This window comes from Haemaphysalis longicornis, unplaced genomic scaffold, assembly GCF_048455015.1.
Source record: "Haemaphysalis longicornis isolate Haplotype H1 unplaced genomic scaffold, Haemaphysalis longicornis Haplotype H1 scaffold_2, whole genome shotgun sequence".
In the NCBI taxonomy this organism is placed as follows: Eukaryota; Metazoa; Arthropoda; class Arachnida; order Ixodida; family Ixodidae; genus Haemaphysalis; species Haemaphysalis longicornis.
The window spans coordinates 263,047,828-263,072,268 of NW_027526295.1; the positions used below are offsets into that span (position 1 = coordinate 263,047,828).

The following is a 24,441-nucleotide window of genomic DNA, read 5'->3' on the forward strand; positions in this document are numbered from 1 at the left end:
CGAAGTTCCGACGCGCGGTGCGAACGCGGCTGCGCCACCATGGACGCGCCGGCGGGCCAGCCTTCGTTCTCGGAAACGAGCAAAGGCATGATCGTGATGCTCCTCGACGGATACCGCTACCTGCAGAATAAGCGCCGGGGTGAACGGGTCTACTGGGTCTGCGACAGGTGAGCGCCCGTTTCGATTCACTGGTCGACAGCGCCCGTGGTTGCCCTGCTGCTGGCCGACGTCTGTCGGCGCGGATCAATACAGGCAGGCCCTTGTTCGAGGAACTGCGTCGCCTTGCCACGGCCCTTGTTAGATTGGGCGGAGCAGAATACGCTCGTATTTAAATCCTCAAATTGTCTACGCTGGCAGCTTTGCCAGTCACGGCTGTTATAAGGATCTGCCTACGGGGTAATGTTAATGTTGACCAACCACATATAGTACCGCCGCAATTATGTGTTAGGCCGGAGCTCGAAAACCGGCATGATTGTTTTCAAAACAAAGGGCACGAACACGTGCTGTGTGGGGGCACTCGACAAAGGCACCGACCGGTTTGTAAGCGGGATTGCAGTTTATTGAACAGTGTACCACGTTAATCCGCTCAAATGAACTGTAGCCCTGGGGTAGCAAACAGCTGATAGAACTGCAGACGTCACAGTTTGTTCGGGTATATGGAAGAGCTAGGTTACGGCAGTTACGGCGCACGTTGAAACGCTTGGCACTGATGCTTTCTTGCGCTTTCACGTGGATGTGCTCTTGTCCGAGGCACAATGTAGCATTAGTTTTCACGCGTATTTTTGTGGCACCAATCCTTCACCCGAGAGATATCTCCCCGCCCCCTTTTAGTCAATCGACCACTGTCAAGGCGGGCGTTGTCTAGGACAGGGGAACTCCTAGCAGAGTGACGGCACGGCCGGTATGGTCATGATCGCCAAGAGAGGGACACTGGTTAGTATTGTGAACGCTAGGAGGAAATTTTTGAAGTCAGTGACGTTGAGGACACCAGTCCAGGCGGTAAGCACCACGACCAGCATTATCGCGCTGCTGCTGGTTCTTCGTAGCGCCTGCTATCAGACAATTGACACAGAGACAGCAACTGCCGACAGCGCATTGCTTGCAGCCACGCCAGCCACTCATCTCCGCCACATACGGCCGTGCGCTCTCAGGCTGACTGTGGAGCTATCCTCGCTCGAGCGTTGTACTTACGTCACTGTTAGCCTGTGCGACCACACGCTTGGTGAGGTGTCAGTGTGTCACAGGAATCGGACGAAACTATAAAACTATACTGCAACCAGTAGGAGACGGGGCGCAGAAAATAAAGCTTCAGTACAAGTACGCGGCCCTTTTTGAATAGGAAGTGGCGAGAACACGTACACAAAGCAGGTTAATTGTGTCAGAAAACGAGGGAGCGGATGGAAAACGCGAGAATAGGAGAAAATCGGGAGCAAAAAAGCGAATCGAACTGGCGGGCTTGTCATGATGAATAGAGGCAGCGACATTGGCGCCTACAACGTGGCAGGGGTTGAAGGAATGCCATTAACCAAAGGCGAGGGCGTATTAACGGAAGCAGAAGAAGCTGGCTGTTGGCACCGATGCGATGTGCATGCACTAAGAGGCGAGAGTGGCAACGCAACGAGCAACATGAACGAGATAATACAATAACGGAAATGTTCTATGCCGGGTGACGCCGGAATAACTGCTGATAGGAAAGCTAGCATAATTATTCTCAGAACGGCTCTAGAAATTGGAGGGACCATGGAATGGCCTGAAAGAATGCCAAGCTCTGTATACCCTTGTGTTGTATACAGCTAGCTGTTCACAAAGACGTGAAACCTGCATAAGTGACACCTTTGATAGCGAGCAACGAACCGGCACTGTTAGGAGAGGCTACTTAACAACGGATGACATTCGTGCCATCTACCTGTTAATGCAGACATATGCGGAGTTTATTTTCTGGAATTTATAGGTTACGAAAAAAAAAAAAACATTTGGTGCGGTTGCATCCCCTGCAGTAACGGAAGCATTGAGCGAACATGGAGTGGAGAAGACGAACCCATGGCTTCAAAGTGATGTACGGGCACCATATCTTTTCATAAGAACAGTGGGAAGAAGACGGGGACAAGAGGAAACGGATCGGATGACATTGTCTTGCTAATTGATGCGGGAGAGAGAGAAAACTTTATTCTGTTATGTCCCTGTGGACTTTCGCTTGTACCGCCGGGATACACAAGAGAATAGACACGCTCTCACCTTCTTTACCGCCTTTCCCATCCCTGACTAGACCTTGAGTCTCCCATTCCGAATAAAGAATAATAATAATAATTCTTTAAACAGCCCTAGTCCGGGCCGTCGTGCCACAGTCTCTTCATTAGGAGACGGCTGGTCCGTAGAACTCCCAGAGGTCCGCACTAACACGAAGACAGTGGGCCGCCAAAAGTTCTTGCGTCGATTTGACATCTATATACGCCAGGACCTGGGTTCAACCAGTCCTCCCAGGAAGCGATGCGGGAACGCAGGTGTGGTGGTAGGTCTGGCGGATGGCACTCCCAGTAAAGGTGCCGTACTGATGGGTAGGAAGGGCAGTTGGGTGTAGGGCAAGTGGGACGCAAGAAGTTGCCATGCATGTTGTGGATACGGGATGGAGGGATAAGAGAGGGGGTTTGTGCTTTCCGGACCACACACGCGGCTTCACGGGAGAGGGCGAGGTGGGGGACCGGGAAACACTGCCTGCTTGCGCGTAGCGCGCAGGGATGCTGTCGGCGTGCCTGATGTTGTGAAATCTTTTGAGTGCCAGGGTGGTACACATGGGGCACAGCATGGACGGACCCGGGGAGAGTACTCGGGTAAGCTCATGTGCTCGAGCATTGCCGTCCAAGTTGGCGTGGCCGGGGACCCATACCAGCGTTATCTTGTGGGGGAATATCTGCAAAGAATGCTTCAGGAACTGCAAGCAGAAAGCCTTGTCGTAGGATTAAAGTTAGATATGAGTAAGCCGAAAGTAATGTTGAATAGACGCGCGGAAAGCATTGCCCTTGGAATACTTGGAAGAGGTTGGTGAATACAACTGTCTCGGGGAAGTTATAAAGGCCGATCAAAACCACGAGATGGAAATCGAGCGTAGAATTAACACGTTGATGTGGTGAACAGTAGTCTACTTCTGTCACTGGCGCAGAAAGAAAGAAAGAGGTTGGAGGGGTGATATAGGGAAAGTTAGGGGCGAATGGACTCGGACAGCGCAGGATAGGAGCAAAGACATCTTCATTCTGCAGTGCACAAAAACATGCTGATGAGGATGTTTTTCCGGAGCCTCCCGTGTGTTCGCTTTTCAAGAGAAAGCTTGAATTGGCTGACTTGTGCCGTAGCCGTTCGCCAAAACCCCTCCGCGTACCCACACCCACTTTCTCTTTCTCGTCACCCGCAGCTGGCGCGCCGGCGCATCACGCCACGTCGCAGACACGCTCGCTGCGCGCGCGCCAGCCATTTCACGGCTTCCGGCGGCGTCGGTAGGCCGCGCTTGGTTCGCTTCGTTGAAGACCGGGCTGCAGCCACGCAAGAACGCCAACGTGAGCGGGCCCGAGAACTTGCGCGTGCTCGTCGAGCTGATTCCGGATTTCGGCATTTGCGTTTGGGTCAAGCTCGGGGGAAGGAAAGGCTTGCGTTGTGGTTGGTCAATGGTTTTGCGTTTTAATTTTTCAGAAGGAATTGGTTTTCGTTTTCACTGAGGTCAGCCTTCGCGTGCACCCCTGTTCCCGGTAGGGAAGGGGTTCGTTTATTTTTCTTCAAGCTGGCCCCATGATGGGGCGGATGCTGCTGTACATGTAAAGGCGCGGCCACTGTTAGACGCAACACGGCAGCCCGTGGCTGTTCTCCGCGAAGCGCCACCAGCGGCGCTGCGGGAGTCTTGCGGCACACGGCGCGCCGCGGGCGCTCACGCAGCATGTTTCCCGAATTCTTCCAAATGGTTCAGCGAAGCGGTCATCGCACCGGCTATTCGCCGCGCGGTAAACCGGATTTTTCCCGCACTTGTGTTTCGCATAATGGGTGTGCCAACACCGCATGACCAGCTTTTGCGCCGTAAACCTCCAGAAGAGAAGGTTTGACGATTTCCTTTTTCTGCTGCTTGCTGGTGCCACAATCGAGATTAGAGCACTGCACGGGCCCGGGCCGGCCCAAAAGCCCGGGCCGGGCTCGGGCTTGAATTCATAGGCCCGACCGTTAATAGTTCCGACGTGAGGTGTAAAAAGAGCACAAAGATGAATATTCTGAGGTTACTTTTACGCGCTTCTTAATGTTAGTTGTACACATTGTTTCAAAAACGTGTTTTGCTAGGTCTGATAGTCACTATACTTTAATGGCATGTACTGCATCAAGATTTTATCTTTTGGTGTATAACATATCAAAGATACGCTTACAAGGAATGCCCTAGCTGGGAAGGAAATAATTAAGACACCCCGTAGCTGTGCACCTATGTCTATGTACGTGTGTTTTAGATGTCGAACCAATTTAAATGCGGCTGCCATGCTGGGAATCAAACTCGTGTGCTAGAGAAGCGCACCGCTTAACAACCACTGCAGGAACAATATTTCAACGCACGCACATACTCTTGGATTCAAATGGAAAGCAAGAAATTTCAGCAATACCAACTTGTGACCGAGACAACGTGAAGTTTTCAAGAGTCTGGTAATCTAAGGTGGTGGTGTCTCGTGTAAGAATACGAGCTATCATTACGCGGATATGGAGTGAACTGCAGACGGTGTAAGCTAAACTAGGTGCATTTTTAAACCCTTATTTTTTGCGTTTCAATTCAGGACGTGCCTGTACAGACAAGATGCTCCGTCTGATTTCCTGCTACGAAGACACTGGACCAAATATAAGAAACAAATTTTCTTCATCGTCTAAGACCGAGCCTGGACACGCACACGCGGGCCCTGCCTAGGCTCAAAAATAAATCACCGGGCCCGGGCCGGGCCTGGGCTTGAGACGATGGGCCCGGGCCGGGCCCGGGCTAGGCTCACTTATGAATGCCCGGGCCCGGGTCGGGCCCGGGCTCGGTGTTACGGGCCCGGGTCGGGCTCGGGCTTCACAAAGCGGGCCCGGGCCGGACTCGGGCCTTAAAATCAGGCCCGTGCAGTGCTCTAATCGAGATACCCTTGACGTCTCCGCCCTTTTACGTCTTTTTCGCTGTGATGGTGCCTGCCAGCCCACTAGCCATATAATGCCACATCAGGCGGTCTATCGCAGCGTAAATGATTGTTTGCCGCCTCGTTTATTTTTGTCAGTTTCGGTTTTGAGGAAACGAACACCGAGGTGGCCACCATGACAGGACGGTGCTCGTGACGTCACTGTTCTTGTCGCACCACTGCTCGCGCGCGAGCGCCCCCAGACCGGTCGTGGTTTCTCCACGCGCCCGGGCGTCATGACGTCAGTCCCAAAACCATGACGTGTAAGCAGCGCGCGCCAACCGCAGCCAGCGCGTTGGCCACGTCACGGAAGCCCTGATGTCGCCAGCTTGGGGGCAGGAAGCATGGCAGGAAGCGCAGATGGCGCCATGCTGAGGCAAATTGCGAAAGGGCACCGTCCTGAGCTTTCCCGTGCGCACAAAGATTAAAATGGATTTAAAATATGTTATTCTGAACGGCTACTCTTGAAACTTGCAGGGAGATATCTCCACATACCAAGGAAGCCTTTTACATAGTTATCTCAGCCTTGAAATTTCGTGTCAGTACTCCTTTAGGGTCCAGGTGTCTTCCTCATCGTCCTGAGCTGAACTTGTCGCGATTCGAGAGACACTCTTTTCTGAATCCTTCATCGCTTTGTCGCCCGTAGAACGCATCGTTATTTCTATCGATACCTTTCAAGCAGTTCGCCTACATCGCTGGATAACTGGCTGCACTATATCAGGAGCTACGGAAGGGAAGGGAGGGGGGGGGGGGTATCAAGGGGTGTTCAAGCCTCCCCCCTCCCTCGGTTGTCACTAAGAAAGGGCTCAGCCCTCCCTGGTCTTGGAACGATTAGGCAAGTCATTGCTCCAAAACAAAGATATCTGGCTGGAGAGGACCATTTGATCGGCACCTTCTGGACTTTATAGGGGAAGCAAACTTGTTCGTGTATCTGTGAGTCGTACACTGTTATGCCGCAGGGCAAACTTTCGAATTAAAAAAAAAAAGGTCCGAAGCGCGAGGCTCCATAAACTGAGCCATTTTGCCAGAACGCACGTCCCGTCTGCCAAGGCTAATCGTTAATTCCCAATGCGCACTGTTGCTTTTTTTACAACTTGTTATTGACAAATTACTATCATAAGAGTTTTGATGTACCTATTTGGGGGAGCAAATGATTTTATTGCCATAATTTGATTCGCGATGCTGATTGTATTACTCATGAAGGCGGTTGCAATTGCATTTCGTGTGCCACGTGGTTATGATCGGTATTCCGTAAACAAACAAGTCAGCCTGAATTATGTAAAAATAGTGTATTCATCATCTTCGGTGGTGATCTGGAGCCCCCCCTCCCCCTTCACCTTAGAAACATTTCCGAAGCCCCTCGACTATATGTGCCGCGCCAGTTCATTCACCGTCTTGAGGCCCACAAGGTTGTCATTCAATGTTGAGTGTGTTGAGTAAGCTCCTGTTGAGTAAGCTCCTGTTGAGTAAGCTCCTTTTACGAATATCATAAATACCACCAGGAGTCCAACAGCGACGAGCGTAACTATTTGGCCTGCCGGGCGAACCCTTCAAAGCAAGCCTTCTTTAACCCGATCGACGTCTCTACTTCATCGCGTCCGGTCTGGAACACTACTTACTCCGGTCCTGCTCAAGAAGATGTACCCTCAGATTACCTCCACTTCCGCATGCCAGTAACTTTGCATCATCTTCGCTGTGACTGCCCTCTTTACAGCACTGCCCGCGCTCACGTCTGTCACAATTACGTCAGTCCGGGCTACAGACGCTGCGTGAGGTCGGTCGTTTCCAGGTAATGGAGCAGATGGACGAAGACTTCCCGTTGGGTGGCGGGACCGTCAAGGCCTTCCCTGCGCCGGTATAGAAAACCTTCTATTCTTCGGCAATAGAAGGTCCTTTATGCCGGCTGTTGCGGATCTGGTAGCGTGACCGGTGATGGCGTCCGTTGGTCCGGAGTTGGGGCTTTATGTACAGAACTTTATGTGCAGAAATTTACATGGCGTTTGACTGAAAGAACAGGGTTCTGCGCTCCTGCGCGCGCGAGATTAAATGACCAGGTTGGGCCCGCCCCCTTTCACCCTTTCTCCAGCTGCTCTGAGTAACGCACCAATCACGAAAATCCGTGGCTCTGAAATTGACGCCCACACACTCACAGAGAAAAGGCACTTTTCCCCTCGCACAGATCAGCGTCAGGTTGACTTCCGTGGTGCAATCTTCCTATGGTCAAAGCCCTTGGGCGCACGTTGAATAACGGCGTCTCGGACCCGCCACAAAGGGGCCCCACGATGCGCGGCTCGCAGTCGAAGAAGACAGGACCACTTCGGTAACCGCCGAAAGAGAAATTCCGCGCGACGTCTTAAATTTGTCAATCCCTCTGTGCAACAGTCTCGGTCATTGTAACTTGCCTCGCCGGCGGGTGCCGAAAGCGGCTTGTGTCCAGCAGCAGCGTCTTTCGCCGCCGCGTCATTGCATACAAAGCCAGGTCGCTCCCCGTAGATGAGGGGGGGGGGGGGGGGGATTGGCGAAAACTGCATGACGGAATGATTCGGTGATTGAACCCAATAATATTGCAGACGGTCTTCGCAACACCGTACGCCGATCGTAACACGGTGCAGGGAAGACCTTGACGCTGGAGCGCTCGGTCTGTGTAGCTCAACCCGGGAATCCCGGAAGATCGAGAACCTTCGTCCCATTTCGCTAGCCTCATTCTTAGGGAAGTTGTTCGAGCATATGGTTCTCCACTGTCTTGCTGCATATGTGTAAACACACCAATTACTCCTCGAAACCATGTACGGCTCCCGCTAGGGATGCCCCAAGCAGGACATATTGATACAGCTACACCATGACATCATACTGGGCACCAGAGTTTCTTCACGGGACACCCGGGCCGTCCTTGGTTTTCAAGAGCGTCTTCGATAACGTAGCCCACGATGCCGTCCTGTGCAGTCTCACGGACATGAACGCCGGACCTGGAGCATATCACAACATGCAGAATTTTCTATCCCATCGCACGGCACGCCATGCAAGCGGGGACCTAAATTCCGATCGCATCCTGCTGGGCGATGTGGGGACTCCCCAGGGCTCAGTGCTCTCTCCCTTCCAATTTAAGGTGGCGATGCGGGACCTCCCGCCAGCCCTAGCCCAGATGCCTTATCTCCGCCATAGTTTATACGCGGACGATGTCACTCCATGGATATTCGGGGGTAGCGACGGCGACATCCAGGACGACCTACAAGCTGGCATACCAACGGTGGAACGCTACGCAAACACCGAGGAGCTACGGTGCCCCCCCGCAGAAACCTGATCAGTTATCTATCCAGGCCGTCACATCCCTCCACCCCATCAGAGCATTCAGTTATACTTATACTCCAGCACGGGAACACCCATCCCTCAGGTTCCCGTTATTCGGATATTGGGATGCACATTGTATATTCGGATATTATGGATGCATATTAAAGCAAACGGTATTAACTCCAAAACCATCCGCCTCTTGGATGTTCATGCCACCCAGGTCGGTCGCGTGCTCACTCGGGTAGCTAATCGGCGACAGGGAATATCCGAACACACTCTATACGGCGCCGGCCGTATCAAGCATTCCTCTCCAAGATAACGTATGCCACCTCTATATGCAGCTGACTCGCCTTGAAATGGAAAAATTCATTATAATTCTGCGCCGTACCTACAAGCAGGTGCTAGACATTCTCGGGACGGCTCCTACCCACCGCCTCCTGGAGACAGACGTACATAATACGGCTGATGAACTAAAGGTTCAGCGCACATCTCACATTCACCGCCTCGCGCGCACGCCAACAGGCAGAAATATCCCGCAACGGCTAGGCCGTACTGTCCCACTCAAACAGCCGCCCCTCCCTTTTTACAAACCGTGATACAGTCACCCCCTCTGCCCAAGAACGGTAGGCGGGCTTTTAAGACGGTCGGCGCTGGGCACTGACGAGGTACCTCACCCGCCAACGCAAGACCCATCCGCATGTTTGGTGCACGGACGCCTCCCCATACAAAGGACACCCCACCCTCCGCGCTGCCATATCTAAAGTTCCCAATGACCAGGAAATCGCATGCACCTTGGCCCATCACGGAAGCAGAAGAGGAAGCCATTGCCCTTAATTTCAGTTGTGCGGATCGCTCGCGTTGCCTCACCTGGAATAGTCGTCGCTGCCTTTTTGACTGATTGTAGGGTTTAACGCGCCGACGAAACGCAGGCGATGAGGTGAGGCGCGCTGTAGTGGAGGGCTCCGGATTAATTTTGACCACCTGGGGATCTTTAACGTGCGCCGAAATCTCGTATACACACGGGCGTTTTTTCTTTTCGCCTCCATCAGAAAAGCGGCCGCCGCGGCCGGGAATCGAACCCGCGACCTCGTGCTCAGCAGCGCAACGCCTTAGCCACTGAGCCACCGCGATGGGTCGTCACTGCCTTTTTGACCGCCCTACTAAACATTACCAACAGCAAGTGCAGCCCGCAGCTGCTCGCTTACTATACGCCCCATCCCCGAGACTCCGCACTTCGACATGGTAAAAAGCGCACTAGACGGGGACACAAGAAAAAGACAGTGACACGGGACGAGCGCTCGTCCCGTATCACTGTCTTTTTCTTGTGTCCCCGTCTAGTGCACTTTTTACCATGTCGAAGTCGTAGCACCAACTAGCCCAAATTTCTGCGTTGAATAGACTCCGCACTTACCTCCTGAGGCGTCTCTTGGACCCCCCGCCCACGCGGGCATGGAGGGGAACGAGGGGCTCATGAGCTTGACTGCAAGCTCACCAACCAGGCGCCAGATCATCCTGTCATCCCCTCCTCTCTCAGCGCCCCTCCTTAGTCTTCAAGATATTCTAGCTCACTACAAGGACACTATAGACATTTACGCACATCCGCACGCCTCGCTCGCTCGATACCAGGTGACCTTATTACGGCAAATCAAGACAAATACCCTACTTTTCCAAGCACTGAACAGCAGAAAACACCCTACCTTATACAGCCCGCTCTGTCCATCCTGCGGAGTCTGGGCCAACATGACCCGCTGTGGCAGTGACGCACCCACCATGCAGACCGGCAATTTTATTCACGACGAGTCAGACTGGAAGGCCGCACTGCTCAGCCCCAGCGAGGACATCCAGACGGCCCTCGTTGCGTCCTCCGGTGCCCCAGTGGCACCCGCCATGGCAGTCACGTGAGCGGCCCGGCGACGAGCGGCGCCCATTACAGTTCTCTCTCTCTCTCTCTCTCTCTCTCTCTCTCTCTCTCTCTCTCTCTCTCTCTATATATATATATATATATATATATATATATATATATATATATATATATATATATATATCTCTCTCTCTCTCTCTCTCTCTCTCTCGACGCTGCGTGGGGGAGGGCAAGAGCAGAGTAGGACTCGTCTCTGGTTGCGTACAGTCCGCACATGTGGGGTAGTCCTTGCCCCCGTGCCGGTGCAGACGCTTCGCCACATTGCAGCAGTCGAGCCGCGTGCGGAGCAACAGGCAGCGGCCGCGGCGCCAGGCAACTCACAACGGGGGGGTCGCAGTGCATCGTCTTTATTTGGTCACGCTAGTCTGCACCATCCGGGCCACGACTGTGCATGCCCCGTCGAAGGAAATTATACGCTTAGCCGCTGCTTCGCCATCATCTCTCCTAGTACTGGATGACGCCTAATTACAAGAAAGGAACGGCTCCGGTTTTGAGCATGCGCACTTATCACCCTCCCCCTAGTTGTCTTACCCACGAAGTAGGAATAAAGACAGGCGGGGAAGCTTCGCTTCCTCGTGCATAGCGATCCGGGGCAGGTAACGGGGGGGAAACTGTGCGGACGCCGTGTCAGCCGAAACGTGTGTGCGGCGCCACGGAACGGATGTGTATGCCTTTTCAGGGCACCTCAGGCTCGGCGCGAAAGGTCGTCGATGTCTTCCCCTGCGCGCAGGTACAAGTCGGCCTCGTTCGAGCGCTGCCCCGGTCGTGTGGTGACGCTGAGCGGCCGGCTCGTGGCTGGCAACAGGGCCGCGGTACACAACCACCCGGCGGACGTGCAGCGCAACGCGCTTGAGATCGTCAAGTCCAAGCTGCGCAAGAAGGCGCGCCTGGACGTCTCCAAGAGCCTGGCGCAGATCTACCGCGAGGAAGTGGCCGCCGTGCAGGCTGCCTCCGTGCCCAGCTACGACAGGCTCAGGAACACGCTCTACAGGGCCCGCCGAAGGGCCGCCACCTGCGGCGCCGCCGTGCAGCATGCCGAAGCCTCGTACGTATGTAGTATGCTCGAGCGCGTAACCCAGCGAGGGTATTGTTGGTAGACCCCATTGAAAAGTCGTTGAAGAAAACGGGATTGGTGCCATCATTGGTGCAATAGTTGGTCGACGAACGGAGTATAAACAATTTCATTGTCGTCGCAGCTCCATTTTAAACTCACCGCGGAAAGTATTTTGCGGGTACTATTCTGTTCGAAGGCGCTTGGGTTGTTTGAGAGCGTTCAATTTATATGCAGATCGATCATCTTTTCTTTTCCCAGGTACGACGATGAATGCCGCGCAGCAGACGTCATGCTGCCACTCGAGGTTGTAGTGAAGCAAGAGCCTTGCGAATACATCTTGCCCGGAACGATTGAGGAACCGAATTTCTACAACAGCCACGATGTTTCTTGTCCAGGTGATTATTGCTTACTGCCCTGTCGTTCTAGATTAGGGACTATTGGCGTGAAAGGCGCGCGGTAGCTTGTTCATGGGTGGAGGTTATAAAAAGGAATGCTTGCAGCGCCCGTGCAGTTTGTACCAATTAGTTCAGAGCCCTATCTAAATTATTGTCACGCCCTTAGGTGTCCGGTGTCCGTCAACTGAAAGTGTTCGTTCGGGACCAAAAAAACTTGCTCATATTTTCACAGTCAGTTACTTGCACTGACCATATGGCATTTGTGTTATGTGAAGCTACGTCGTACACACACTGGTGGCATTTTCGCTTAAAGTCTCGGTCTATTTGCGGTTTGCCAAGCGCTTTTCTTAGTGCGTATCGCCCGGAGGATAGACCTGGACAAATGTGTGCGCCAGGAGTTTATCCAAGTATTCGATTTTGGGGGGGTTGTCGAAATCCTCCCGGGGAGGGGGGCCTTTTGGAGGGGGGGGGGGGGGCTGTCGACATGGGCGTCCGGAAGGGGGGGGGCAAGGGGGGGCAACTGCCCCTCTCTAGAGATTCGGATATTTTTATGCACTACAAAAAAGTTGCACAGCTTGGTTGGCCTATAATTAAAATAACTTTACCCTGAAGGCGGAAGAGAGGGGAGAACGACACCGACATTCCCTCCTTTGTCCCGTCCTTTAGCGCAAACTTTTTTAAATTATGTACGCGAACCAACTAGCCCAACAATCCACGCTACTCAAATAATTAGCACACTCAGGTCCTGCGTATCCGTATGGAACGCCCTTCAGGACTGCGGTCAACATGGCACCGTTAGACACTGACTAACATTGCCGGTCATGCGGCAGTGAAACAGACTGCCTGGGCTGGCTATTGAAGATAGCGAACAATTCTGAAAGGTCTGACTTTTTTTTTTCTGAACTCAAGAGTTATGCAGTCTTACCTCAACAATTTCAGTTTTCGGACAAAGTTGCAGCTATATCTGGCAAAAATTTTCACCACTACACTTAGTAGGGAGAGTGTAACACCCTCCCGTGCCGTCCCATCACCTTGTACACCCTTTCCTCCGAAATGTCGGCACCACCCAAGCCCCGAAACAAAACCTATAAATCAGCCCCTCAAAACGCTTGTGTGCCTGTACTGCATTGAAAGTCAGGGAAGCCAGTAGTATCTTTATTGTATGAGCCATTTCAAAACTTCATCACACATGTCACCTCGCAATTTGCCGAGAAAAACCCGAGGCGTCTGCAGCTGCTATTCAAGGAAGATTGACGGAGTGCAGTTGTGTGTATGTGAACATATTGTGCTGTGTGCTGGTGATCAGTTGGCGTGAGTCGACAACCCTCACGCAGCGAGACTTACAAGTGACAAAGTAGTAACTTTTCGCATTTTCTTTATTAGCTTCATTTCTTTGTTCGCTAATAAAATCCAATGTATATTCTCCAAGTCTGGTTCAATTCGCTGTTTGTAATTTTCGTAACCACAATTCTTTTTGGTGCTATCCAACCGTACCCCCCCCCCCGCTGATGGATGCCCCTCCCCCTTGCAAAAAGTTCTGCGGACACCCTTGGCTGTCGAAGTCCTTCTGGGGGGGAGTGTTAGGGGGGTGTTGGGGGAGTGTGTATAAATCCCTGCTCTGCGTTCATCAGAAGCCTCAAGATACTCTTAAAGCATGTTGCTGGGCTAGTTGGTTCTTCATGCTTAGACGTAAAACTGAACAAAACTGGACATCATAGGTTCTATTGCGGGAAATGAGCTAGTGGGTCGCATGGAAATTTCCTTTTTTCCTAATTATATGGCTTATTTGAGCGAAGTGTGCGTTAAAAGTGGTGTCAGTATGATTCTAACGAGGCAATCTATCGAATGAACCAAACTTGTGTTTTGTCTGCATGGCCTTAATTACCCACAAAACGAACGAAGGCGGGAGAACGAACAGTAGTACAGCGGGAGTGGCAAGCGGGGGAGAGCAAATAGTACCGCAGTGGAGGAGGAGGAGGACGCGTGATGTCAGCGCGGCCCAGGTCTTGCGCATGGCTGGGTGCGAGGCTGTTTGTGTGCGCGTATGTGCATTGCCTCCGTGATCAGCAACGGCGCGAGCGAAGGAAGACGCGGCGCACTGATGGAGGACAGGGTGGTGGGAGCAGAAAGTTAGTGACAAAAATAAACCGAGCCGAAAAAGTCTCTGCATCAGATTGTCGCATAACACATTTATTGACAGAATGTGTCGATATAGCGCTGGCCACGGAGCAAGTTTCAGGCCTCCCTATCATACTCCACCCCCTACCTACTTCGGGCAGGCAGTTAACTTTCTTTTTTTTTTTGTTCATTGTGACGTGCGGCAACTTGAGTGAAAAATAAGTAATAAAACCTTACTATCTCTTAACACATGGTAAACAAAATGAACTTGAAACTGCACTCAAATACATAATCAAAACTAGTAGTTTCGATTTGTTTGTCTAGTTTCGGTTTCGTTTCATGGCTCAGCAAGGCGTACCGATTCAATCCAATCCAACAGCTTGTTTAGATTAGTAGGCGTGGCGCGTGTTCATGGCAGTCCACGCCGTCCACGCGTCGTAGTTACAGCCCGTTGAGGCCGGTTGGGCCTTGGGCATCGCATGAGTCGCAGCGTCGGGCGTCCCGCGGCGGCCGGGTGGCGCTCGGAGGAGGAAGCGAGCAGCAAATGAGCGCGGCATAGCCACACGGGCAGCGCTCTCGCAGCAGCGGCGGCGACGGCCGGTCGACCTTCGGCTTTCCTGTGGTTGCCCGGAGACGCGATATCCGCCAGGAGATAGCGAGGGGTCTTGGCGCGGGAATCACGGTGACGAGTCCGCTCATTGCTCCTCAGGCCACTCTACCGCCTGCCTCTTCGGACGTTGCTCGCAGCAGCCGAGGAGAGTGCTCGCAACATGGCTTCGCACCATGCGGTCGACACCAACGTGATGACGCTGACCCGGTTCGTGCTGGCCGAGCAGCGAAAGGTGCCCGGAGCTACGGGAGACCTGACGCAGCTTCTGACCAGCATCCAGTGCGCCATCAAAGCCGTCGCGGCGGCGGTGCGGCGCGCCGGCATCGCCAACCTGTGAGTGGCGCATTTGCTCCAGTCGAAACGAACTGAACACACGCAGCGTTAAACCCCCTTTTGCAGCCTAGCCCTCTTTCGGGCGGTCTTTGCGCCAGAAGAATAACTTGTTTACACTGTTCGGAGCTCGGGGGTGTCAAGGAGGGGCGTGCATGTTTTTGTGCGAAATAAAGGCGCATCTCAGTGCGCATTAACCACACTTCCACAGTTCTTTCATGCATTTGGTTCTTCTTCCTTAGAAGCTTCGTAAACCCGCCGCGGACTCGAAGATTCGGATGTGTTAGCGCAAATTATTTTGGTATTGCGACATGTCGCACTTCAAAGCGTTTGGTTGGCTTTTGTGTGCTCGCTGGTTGTTTCCCTGCGCTTAGGAGTTACCTCAAGGACTAAAAAAAAAAAAAAAAAAAAAAAAACAAGTGCTGCCGAGTGCACTATCTGCGACCAGCTGTCCTCCGCACGTAACGATTGCGCTGCCTGATAAAGCTTGGGTCAGAAGGACGTTCAAGGATAGTTCTTTCTCTGCGTGCGCGGAAAAACGAGCCTCGCGATTGAAATCTATGTCCTATGCAGTGTAAATTCCATTTATTCTGTGACGTGACAGTTGCGTGGGTGCACGCGAAAACGAACTAGAATTGTAGGCGAAGAGTCGTTTCGAGAGAGTTGCAGCTTTTATTTGCCTATCCTTTAGACGACCTTCGAGCAGCACCATCCATGGAGTGTCTGGACTCCCGAGTAAACGAGTTTTTTTTTTTTTTTTCTTGCGCACGCCCGAGGTCACAGTGGGCGTGTTTTACTTTTACTTTATTTGTGTGTCAAGAGTGCCGGTTCGCATTATCAACCGACGCGACAGCAACCAGCGGCGCAAATTTTCCCGTTCGCTTTGCAGGCTGCGCCGGTGCGTGTTTCCTGCACGGCGCACCGCTGCAAGGAACTCCGCGCACACAGTTATCTCAGCAAGCCGCGAAGTTCAGAATTCTGCGATTCCACCTACTGCTGTCCCAAAAACCTGTACTGGGGCAAGACCGCCGTCAAAGTAGACGGGAACCGGCAACTAAAAGAGAGGTTCTCCTGCGTGGCCTTAAGATGCAGCTAGTTATCCGGCGCCTAAAATAGGAGGCGGACACAATCCCGAACTGACCTGCCTCTTTTGCGGTCCGGCCACTCTTAGTTGATTGACCTCTTTGGTCCCTTTCTGAGGGATGCAGGGCGAACGAAACCACAGGCCAGGATGGAATGCGAAGAGGACATGTTCAAGGCGCCAGCTCTGTGGCACGGGTTTGAACCGTTGATCGTCCAGAGCGGAATAGCGCTTTTCGGCAATTACGTTTCATACAGGCTTCGAGGCACCCGTGCACGAGAATTACGTCTGGTTTCACGGTCATGGAAGTAGCGAGTCTCAGAAAAAAATCATAACGAATATTGTTAGCTAAAATAAACGAATATCAAAAGTTTTGATAAAATTGGAATTCTGGCATGAGGACGTGCCATTACATGGAATGTCTCAAACCGAATGTTCCCGTTTAAATGTTTTAACACGTATTTTTGTTCGTGTATTTTCTTGATATATCTCAGTGTTGAGGGTGAAATCACTGCGTGACAGTGATGAATAAGGAATGTGCCAGTGTGCATCCTGGACATAAATTGTGCAGTCACGCTAAAAACGTGGAGCGAAGGCGTAGTGCTGATTCGCGACACAGTTACACAAGCAATTTGCCTGAGCCACCAACTACCATCCCGTTCACTGTATGGATGTTTCACAAACTTCGTGCAGCGCTGCAATGCTTGGCGGGAAGAGGCTCAGCCAACAATGCGCATTAGATTTAAAAGGCGCGCCGTTTGCTCTCTCCAGGGGTGAAATTCTGGGTTGTGTTCGTTTCAAAATGTCCGTTCGGCGTCCGTTTGAGTCGTGACGTAGTTTCGTTGAGGCTACTGCTGCTCTCATAGGCTGGGGCCGTCGCATATGCTCTCCTTATTGGCTGATTCCCGTCGCCGCCTTCGCACCAGTGCCAAAAGTACGTGCAATGGAGTGTGGTAAAGCATGTCATTTTGCGGTCCGAATTATTTGCAACTCGAGGACTTTAATCCCCAAGACATCGCACCGAAATCCCCAAGAACGGGACGCCGTTCTGGGGCACGTCGGGGTTTCGGTGAGCGAGCTCCCCGAGCGGCCGCCTACCCCTACGCGGCAGCGGACCTCGACTTCGACGATCCGTTCGGGGCCTCGTGCAGAGTCCGCGACAAGCTCTAGTTCTTTTCGCCCGTCTACCCTTCGCATTAAGTTGTACTCCGCCCGAGTTGTGGCAGCCCTAATGTTTACTTGATACGATTTAAAGATACTGGGAAGAAGTGCTGTGATGGCTAGCTTGCTCAGTAAAGGCGAAGCATATGTCTGCGCATGAAGGCTATTTGCCCTATCCTTTCAAGCAAAGCAAGTTGCATCGATACCGCAACAGCGCCACCGCGCAGTTGTCCCACTCGCGACGGAAGTCATCGTAAAACTGGGATCAGGGGCATCTCGGACGTGCCCAGCGTAGCGGCATTTCGGTTTCTTACAACTCTTATTGGCGGTCTAACGTCAGCCTAATTTGTTCGAGAGTGAGGAGCATTAGAACGAGAGTTGCTGCTCTTTCCGGCCCTTGCTGGGGAAATCGGTGTGAAACGATCATCGTTTCTGAACTGCGAGTGAAGACACATGTATCGTAACTTGCCGAGTGGACCTTTCCGTAGGTTCGTCGTATACCGGTGTGATACAAATTCCAATGGCTAAAGGGTCACTACGAATCCGCCTCTGCAAAGGCTTTGAGGTGTTCACATAAAAAAATGATTTCGTATATCATTAGCTAATACGCCCCAAGCGTTCTGTACAGGCCTTTTATGTTTGCTGAAAGATGTCAGCTATGTGGGTACACATTCACTGTGTGCTGGTTTGGCTCGTTGTAGGGGCGAAGCAACTTCGTGACTCGGGCTGTCGTCGTCTCCTGTCGTTGTCGTCTCCTGTCTTCACGGTAAATCAAGTTGTCGAATGGTCAAAAAACACGTGTATAATGGATAAAACCGGTTCAAAATAGACTAACATGATACAAACTAATTTAAAATACAGGAATAATCAGGAATAAATTGCATTGACGGAAATTTGTTAAATTCCGTCTCGAAATTGGTTTCAAACGCCAGGTTTTCTCCTGCAAAGCCTACATCTTAGCATGCTGCGGCGTGACATGAAGACAACTTACGGCCAGTCTGTTTCATTTAATTGCTTAAATCCGGTTCAACGCAAGAAAGGGCGCCGCCGCCTCAGCTAGCAAGCGCGATCGCTCCTCCCACCGGCGCTTCGTCGGCGCCCAATCAGCGCGCGCCGTGTGGCAAGAGAGGCTTACAATCTTTGAATACACCTGTACACTCATGCTTCGCCCCTCCCCAGGTATCACGTTAGTGGAGATGGTCTGAGATTTTTCTATTATACGAATTCAAGATTTTTATCATGGAGATTTCCTTCGGTGTTTCTTTTACCTTGCCGCACAGGTCGTACAGTTTTCCTTTTTTGCCAGCAGTGAGACGGTGTCCTGCTGGGCTTCCTTTAGCTTCATTGGGTCAACGGGTTTGAAGTTCTTGCCGACAGCCTCATCGGGGCTCTCGCTGTAGGACTTGTCATCAAGCACTACAGATCTTGTTTACAGATCTGTTTGTTGGAAGCACATCCTGTTTACAGATCTTATTCTTATTGGAGACACATTAACGTTTTTTTTTTTTTTTCGCGTTTGGCTTCCGTATGGTAGTCCCGAAGCCCTGCTTCCGTAGAGCCTCGTCTTTTATATCGGGACAGGTATACAGTCTACGCCTGTGGTAATGTGAGCCTTGCGGTCTTCCGGGATCTTATTTGAGACGGGAACATGCCGACAGTGCACGATAACACGCCGGGCCATTCGAGACAACGCCATCCTGCCATCTTCCGTTTCATTGACGTGATTTGAGCATGTACCTCGTCCATCGACGACATCGGCATTCTTCTGCAGAAGCGCAGTCGCCTTGCACGCGATGTTGTCGAAGCGTTAATTATCGGCAAGGGTTACACGTGCGCTGGAACGGCTTCCGTCGCATTTACACACAAAAAGAACCTGTTCCGTGCTTATCCCGTGAACTGATTTCGTAGGAACGTGTACGTGTCTATAGGCTTCGCAAGGTTTCATCGTATATATACGCGCTTTATCGTCACTTAATTCGGCTGATAGTCAGTATTATGTCCGTGTTTTCTTCTCGACCGTCGTTCGTAATTTAATTAGGCTGAATTGTCCAGTGCTCATATGGCGTGACCGTCTAGTCCAGCTCTCCGCCTTAAACTAGCCAAGTAACGTTTTCGCGTCGAAGTCTGCCTCCCCGAAACGTAGTGAGGATGAGTCACGTAGCTGCATCAATGCAAGATGATTATTAAGGTTCTCGCTGCAGATTCAGTTCAACTGTATCAGTGCAAACGAGACTTGCAGGGTGGTTGCGCGTAGAACCGGCTCCTGATCGGCGCCGCGCACCGACGCGTGCAGGTACGGCATGGTGGGCAACACGAACGTCCAGGGCGAGGAGCAGAAGACTCTGGACGTGCTCGCCAACGACCTGTTCATCAACCTGCTCAAGGACTCGTTCACCACCTGCCTCCTGGTCTCCGAGGAGAACGAGACCGTCGTCGAGGTCGAGACTGAGAAGCAGGGCAAGTACGTCGTCTGCTTCGACCCGCTGGACGGCTCCTCCAACATCGACTGCCTCGGATCCATCGGCTCCATCTTTGCCATCTTTCGTCGGGTATGCACCTGCGTGCGTGCGTGCTTGCTTGCGCCATGTGCCTCACGAGAGCGCGCTCTCTTTCTGCTCTTGCAGACAAGCACAGGTCAACCCAACGCGAAAGATGCATTGCAGACGGGGCGGAACGCGGTGTGCGCGGGGTATGCATTGTACGGGAGCGCGACAATGGTTGTCCTGAGCTTGGGCCAGGGAGTCAATGGATTCATGCTGGACCCCGTGAGTATACGGCGCTCCCTATACGGCCATCTCTATTTCTCTAACGGCTTTCAACTTAATTCCGAGTCCCTCCCCCGCTCATTTGCTCCATTCACTCGGCTGAGAGGAGGATTCCGCAATGCTTATGCATGGGGAAATCCATTTCAAGGACCTCCTCCACTGGAGGCTCCAGTGGAGGGAGGATTCAGAATACTGCAGGGTTAATCGCGTTCGAATCTTGTCCGCTTGAACACGCTATAGAAGTGTGCTTCAACTTGTCTGGAATGTAGTCAGATACGCAAATGATGATTTATCCAAATTACCAGTAAATGTAATATACAGCGAAGCAGAGGCTGATATTTTGTATTCTGAGCACATGGTCACAGATTAGGTTCAAGGCCGTGGCGCCGGTTTTTGTGAATGGCGTAGCCACGTCGTTTGTACTGGCTGCTGTATATCGGCTCGCGTCGGATATCCCCTTATGGTCCATAAATTGATCCGCAAAAACCCCTAAATGCGGCGCGTGAAGGCTGGATTCATATTCTTTACCTTGGCAACTGATATGCTTATCATCCATTTCGGCTAAACGCCTCCGTTTAACCTAAATTGCATTCTTATACATTCTTACAACCACATAGTTCCTGTAAAGGCCGCGTTTGCAAGATTCGAATGTGAATCTTGTGAACGCGGCCATTTTTGGTTTGGTAGAAATCAAGGAGGTATAACCTCCTTGGTAGAAATATACACAACTCTCCAGAGCCTCGCGCCTCGCCTTGTTTCCTAAAATGACCGAAAGGGCTTCCACTCCTGTGCACCGCACTAAATGCGATTGTTCTGCGGCGCCACAACTTTATTAGCCAGGTCCATGGAGTTGTTGGCGAAAGCTAGATGTGCGCGGAAACTGAAGGTCGGTAACATTTGCCAGGGGTGTGAATAGTACTTGACGCCACGGCCGGACTCGACTCTCCTCCTTCCGCGCGGGAGGAGGAAAGTCGGGTCGGGAGGAGGAGAGTCGAGTCCAGCCGTCTTTGCTGCGCCGCTCCGTTTCCGCGCCCGGCGCCCGGTGTGTGACGGTCGCGTTTCGTGCGCGCCCTTCCCCCCTGCAGGCGCTCGGCGAATTCATCCTGACGGACCCCGACATGAAGGTCAAGCCTCGCGGCAAGATCTACAGCATCAACGAGGGCTACGCCGGTTTGTGGGACCCCGCAGTCACGGAGTACGTCCAGTCGAAGAAGTTCCCCAAGGTGAGCGCGCTGTTCTATATGTTCATGTGCTGTGCAGGTTATTCGCTGCTGGCCTGCTCGTCAGCTTGAACGACGTGCTTTACTTTCTTCGCCTCTTGTGGGACAATCATTTATTTATTTTTTGTTTGCTTGCTTATTTATTTATTTATTTATTTATTTATTTATTTATTTATTTATTTATTTATTTATTTATTTATTTATTTATTTATTTATTTATTTAAATACTCTCAAAGCCCTCAGGCAGTTTATGGAGGAGTGGGTGATGATTTATACAAAAATAGTAATGGCCGTTTTAAGCCAGGCTGGATCGAACTTGGGTCGAAATGGAGCAAATTTTGCCGCTTGTAGCGGCAAATTAAGAGAGCAGCGGCATTTAGATATGAGAGTAGACCTGCTAATCTGTCGTGCGTCTCTGAAAAATCGCGAGCAACGTATACATTATTCCACTAGTAATTCACCCGGGAGCGGGTTGGAAGTCAGGGCTCTTTTCTCAGTGTCAACGAAAAGCGCCGGCACACATGGTCTTATAGTATCAAACCGAAGCTTTTGCGTGCCAATTCTAAACACTGAGCGTAAAAAATGCCGTTGCTTACGGTAGGCTCAAGGATTTGTGTAGTCGGCAAATAGATCCTTTTTTTCATGCGCTGCCTTCAACGGCGTCATCCGGAATTTTCGGTTTTGGCCTGCTTCAGCGCACAAAAACGGGACGTTGTCAACCGCATACAAATCCGACGTTGCGTTCGTCATGCGTGCTTGAATGCACAAACGGTCTCCACGCAACCACTGGTGACGCGACAGGATTCTGCAGCTCTAAGCTTCGAGTATTCTGCATGTGCGCATCTGGCCATTGCACTCCTTTTCTAGTTGAACGCGAGTGCAGTTGCAGTTGCACCAAATGTTGGGCGATGAAGAGGCGCCTGGTGTACGTCCGTTTTATTTATTTTCCCGCGTCTCAATTTTTTCTTCGCGCATGCGCTGTGTGGCATTGGTGCGCGGTATTTTCCCAGCTGCCGTGGAGAGCCTGTCGTGGCGTAGAAACATCGCGCGTTCTCAATTTCCCGCAGACTGGGAAGCCGTACGGTGCCCGCTACATCGGTTCCATGGTTGCCGACGTCCACCGGACGCTCAAGTACGGCGGCATATTCATGTACCCTGCCACCAAGGATTCCCCCAACGGAAAGGTAGGACATGTGGTCTACGGGAATGCCCTCTGCATCGTGCACTTTGACGTTCGATATATCTGTCACCGCCTCGGTTGTTCGTGCAGTGCCTTTCAGGTGCATAGTAGGCAGGGAATATGTCGAACCTTTCTTTTCACCCAGGATTATGATTAACAGAATTGAGTTCGCATACCTGTTCGGAGCGGTTGGGATGCCAGATAAAAATGTGCATCCCCGTTCGCTCGTCTCAAATACCAAGTGCCTATCGAATGACAGGCGTCTTTTTTTCTAGGTGGTGCATTCAGCTGAATGAGAGCTTGAGTTATAGAGCACAATTTAGATGTCCCCGCTTGTAGTTCGTGCCGAAGTTGCTCTAGGAGTGACACTCCTTCCGTTGGGGCCTGTCCTTCATCGTTCACGCTACATAGACTCGCTAGCATGAAAGATGTTGCTTCTCAGCGCTGATGCAGTGGCGGCGATGGTTAGTAGCGGTCGAGCATGTAACCATATGCGTTATGGGGTGAGCTGGCTTGATAACGGTGGGAATTGTGGCAGAAGGTAACGGCGCCCTTTCTCAAGAGCGAACGGGGATGCGTTGCGTGGGGGTGTAGTTTTGCGCGACTATTACGGATAGTATGTGCTTTTGTTGAAATCCGGAAGCCTTTTTACATCCGAGGTACCGAGCAGCTGCGCCTAGCTATGTGGCGCCTTTTGTGTTTGGCTGCACAAACGCTCATGTGTTGCCCTTTCAGGCTCGATTGCGCACGTGGTGTGCGATTGAGCCGTCTGTGCCGTGGCGTCAATAATATGCGCGCGCGTGTGCAGCTTCGCCTGCTGTACGAGTGCATCCCGATGGCGTATCTGATCGAGCGTGCCGGCGGCATGGCGCACTCCGGCAAGAAGCCCGTTCTGGACGTGCAGCCCGAGACGCTGCACGGGCGCTGCCCCATCTTCCTCGGCTCCCGGGAGGACGTGGCCGAAGTGGTCGAGCTCTACAAGAAGCACCACCTCGCCTAGCTCGCTTTATAACATAACTCCCCAAAGAAGACCGCCGCGCCAAATTGCGGCCCGCATTTAAGTTGGCCGCTTGTTTTTTTTCTGTTTTGTTTTGTTCATTAAATAAATTTACTGCACGGGTTTGCCAATTGTCGCTCGCCTTGGGCGTTGTTCTTGTATGTTGAGGGACGTGCTCTCTTGGAACAAGCTGCCTGGCAAGTGCAGTAAAAAATATGGATGGGGATAGGGCTAAGAAGTGCGTTTTGGAATGACCACTTTGTCCTTGTGTGGCACTTTAATAAGCGAGGGGCAATTACTTACGGGGATGTGCCGCATAGTATGCATTTCTGGCATTACCTTCTTTGATCCGTACTTACAGTTAAACCCGTAAAAAACTGGTTGATTCCTCTGTCATAGGAATCGGTGAAACACGAAAGTGAAATGTGCAGCGAATTCTGCGGCTGAGCATGATTTGCGGGTCCGCGGCTGCATTGTGGGTGGGCTAGGTGAACGACGTCCTTCTGGCGGGTCGCTTCGGCAAACGTGTACTGGCGCCATTTCCGTGACGGATATGACGTCAGTGAAATCTTGGTGTATCCCGGCATAAAACACCGTGTTAAAATATAAAACCCGAATACGAACAACCCTAAGTATAACGTACTCGTTAGTACTAAAGGTTGCTTTCCCGCAAGAAGACCCTGTGTGCAGGGGTGCACCCTTTACAGGCCGCTTGCTTCGTTGAACTGGCGTCAGTTCCATGACGGATATGACGTCATTGAAATCTTTGTGTATCCGGAAACAAAACTTTCGTGTTAAAAACTCGAGGGGGGGGGGGGGGGGGGGGGCTTTCGGCGAAGGCTTGAATTCTTTTTTTCGCTGTTGCATTTGGCCGCCGAGCTATTATTCTGCTTCGGAAAAAAGTTTCGTTGTAGCAAAAATAAAGGTTCTGGCGGGAAGTAAAACTTCGTAGTAGAGACTGCACCAAGAGTGCGTCAGCGAGTAGGCACGGAACAGTACTCGCGCCGAATTGCCTGCGCGCCCATCACTTGCATCGGCCCCACGTGCGTCAGCGGACATTTACGATAGAATGCACTCGTAACGTACTACACTTCGGTGCTGAAAAAGAACCAGAACCTCTGCTCCCCGGAACGCAGACGATAATCGTAATGAGCGT

The 24,441-nt window shown here is 51.8% G+C and overlaps 1 protein-coding gene across 1 annotated transcript; it reads left to right on the forward strand.

Annotated features, from left to right (window-relative positions):
* On the forward strand, positions 1-23,416 carry LOC144170575 (fructose-1,6-bisphosphatase 1-like). The gene is made up of 9 exons (XM_077700458.1): positions 1-167; positions 11,105-11,419; positions 11,687-11,823; positions 14,692-14,884; positions 19,417-19,672; positions 19,748-19,888; positions 20,974-21,111; positions 22,176-22,292; positions 23,097-23,416. Exons 1-9 carry the CDS (start codon positions 40-42, stop codon positions 23,286-23,288), a joined length of 1,617 nt encoding a protein of 538 aa, XP_077556584.1. The 5' UTR covers positions 1-39; the 3' UTR covers positions 23,289-23,416.
* Positions 23,417-24,441: the final 1,025 nt, after the last annotated feature.